Source organism: Wasmannia auropunctata, unplaced genomic scaffold (assembly GCF_000956235.1).
Source record: "Wasmannia auropunctata unplaced genomic scaffold, wasmannia.A_1.0 LD335547.1, whole genome shotgun sequence".
NCBI lineage: Eukaryota > Metazoa > Arthropoda > Insecta > Hymenoptera > Formicidae > Wasmannia > Wasmannia auropunctata.
This window is the reverse complement of record NW_012027343.1, coordinates 25,795-27,876: the sequence shown is the minus strand read 5'-3', so window position 1 is coordinate 27,876 and position 2,082 is coordinate 25,795. Positions and strand designations below refer to the sequence as shown.

At 28.1% G+C, this 2,082-nt stretch overlaps 1 protein-coding gene across 1 annotated transcript; it reads right to left on the bottom strand.

Moving 5' to 3' along the window:
- Positions 1-750: 750 nt before the first annotated feature.
- On the bottom strand, positions 751-1,660 carry LOC105456809 (toxin ICK-3-like). The gene is made up of 2 exons (XM_011701120.1): positions 1,449-1,660; positions 751-1,207 (listed from the first exon to the last, which is right to left on the bottom strand). Exons 1-2 carry the CDS (start codon positions 1,557-1,559, stop codon positions 1,100-1,102), a joined length of 219 nt encoding a protein of 72 aa, XP_011699422.1. The 5' UTR covers positions 1,560-1,660; the 3' UTR covers positions 751-1,099.
- Positions 1,661-2,082: the final 422 nt, after the last annotated feature.

The window sequence follows — 2,082 nt, the reverse complement described above, 5'->3', positions numbered from 1 at the left end:
CCGCAACTGCTAATTTCTAAATTCATCTATTTAGGTAACCTACATGTATAAAAAGTTTCGTTAAGATCAGAATTTGACACTTCGCGAGGTTCCCTTGTCAGTGTATACATATAATATGTATATATTTTTAAATACAAGATATTTTCATTAAAACAACTCAATTATCCGCGAAGATATAAAAAAATGTTCATATAAATACATAGATATATATAATTAATTATTAATAAATAAGACAGAGGATATTGACAACCTCTTGAATGTATTTATTTAAAATTATAACAGAAAATTTCTCATGTCTATTTTATAAATACGTATAAATGAAGTTAAATAGCGCCATAATCAGATATAAAAAAGAATATTAAGCGATATTATCATTCTAGTATTATTATTCTGGCATATTTGCCAGAATAAACCAGGAATGGATATGATTCAGAACAACGAGATCTGTTATTAAGTTTATCCAAATGTATCATTTCATACACACCACTTGAACTGTATATGACATGCCAAATGTGCATAGAAATCACTATCGTTGGTACACTAAAATATTTAAAATATTTAAAATATTATAATATTTAGAGTTGTGTTATTTGACATTAAAAATTAATATTAATTTTTAGCTAATATTGCGGATGCATCTATACAGATGTAAATCATTTTCTTGTGTTATACTTTTATGCAGAAAATAATAAGATGAATTGATTGGTGTAAAGAAAACACATAGCTTTTAACAGAAATATGCATGTTTTCATTTTTTTATTCTTTATCTGAAACATTTTTTTTGTACCTTTAATAATTTCGCTGATAATTGGCTGTTTTAATTAAAATAATCTTAAAATAATTTTATATTTAAATATATATGCAATATTACATGTATATAATTAATTATTAATAAATAAGACAGAGAATAGCGTTTACTCTTGAATGTATTTATTTAAAGTTATAACAGAGAAATTTTACATTCTATTTTATAAACATAAATAGAAATAGAGCCATAGTCAAATATACAGAAGGATTTTAAGCAATATTATTATTTTGGTATCATTACTCTGGCATATTTTGTGGATATGATCCAGGACAAGGAGGTCTGTTATCTAGTTTACTTTTTTCCAAATGTGCCATCCCATGCACAATACGGGTTTGCAAAGGGCGGTAATTTAGTTGTTTTACATCCCAATTTAGGACAGCAATCGTCATCCTTGGAACACTAAAATATTAAAAATGTAATATTTAGAGTTGTGTTATTCGACATTCAAAATTAATATTAATTTGCGGATAATATTGAGGATGCATCGATACAGATGTAAAACATTTTCTTGATAAGTTTATATAGATTGTACTCAGAACACAATCTGAATTAAAAATTTGACTCTAATATTGTTTCCTTTGTATGTCTTTATAATGCGGAAAACTATCATTCATCAAATATATATTGTATAAATACTTACGCCCCCCATCATCCAACGGCATCCTGGTTTATCCACACCCGCTATAGTATAACAAAATAGCCATAGCATTACGACAGTAATGGAAATAACGAATCTTGTCTCTCTCTTCATCTTGTCAATATTATCTGTAATTATTATTTTTATATAATTTATTTAAATGAAATTAAATAGAAGGAATAGGCTCCAAGGAATAAATCAAGTTTAGTGAAATAATTGTCTATGAGGGCCTACATAGTTGTTCGTGTATAAAATTCTTATTGTTACAATATCCAACCACACACGATCAGCGCGCCGCACAGTTTGTCGGTCTTGAAATACAGTTCTTTTGCACAAAGTCGGAAACTTGTAACTAATTAAATTGACGAACAATTAAATATCATTTGATACTAATATGTTTCTACAAGATACCTCTCCCCTCAATTCTTGGCTGGGAGCTGAGATATTATTTTTCGCAATAAATTTCTTTACAAGTTTGGTGAGAGAGGAACCTTATAGACACATATTAGCATCGAAAGATCTTAAATTATTCGACAAATTGTTTTATTTTTAGTCACAAGTTTCCGGCTTTATAAAAAAAGAGTTGTGTTTCATGACCGACAAACCGTGCGGCGCGCTGATCGTGTGTGATTGAATA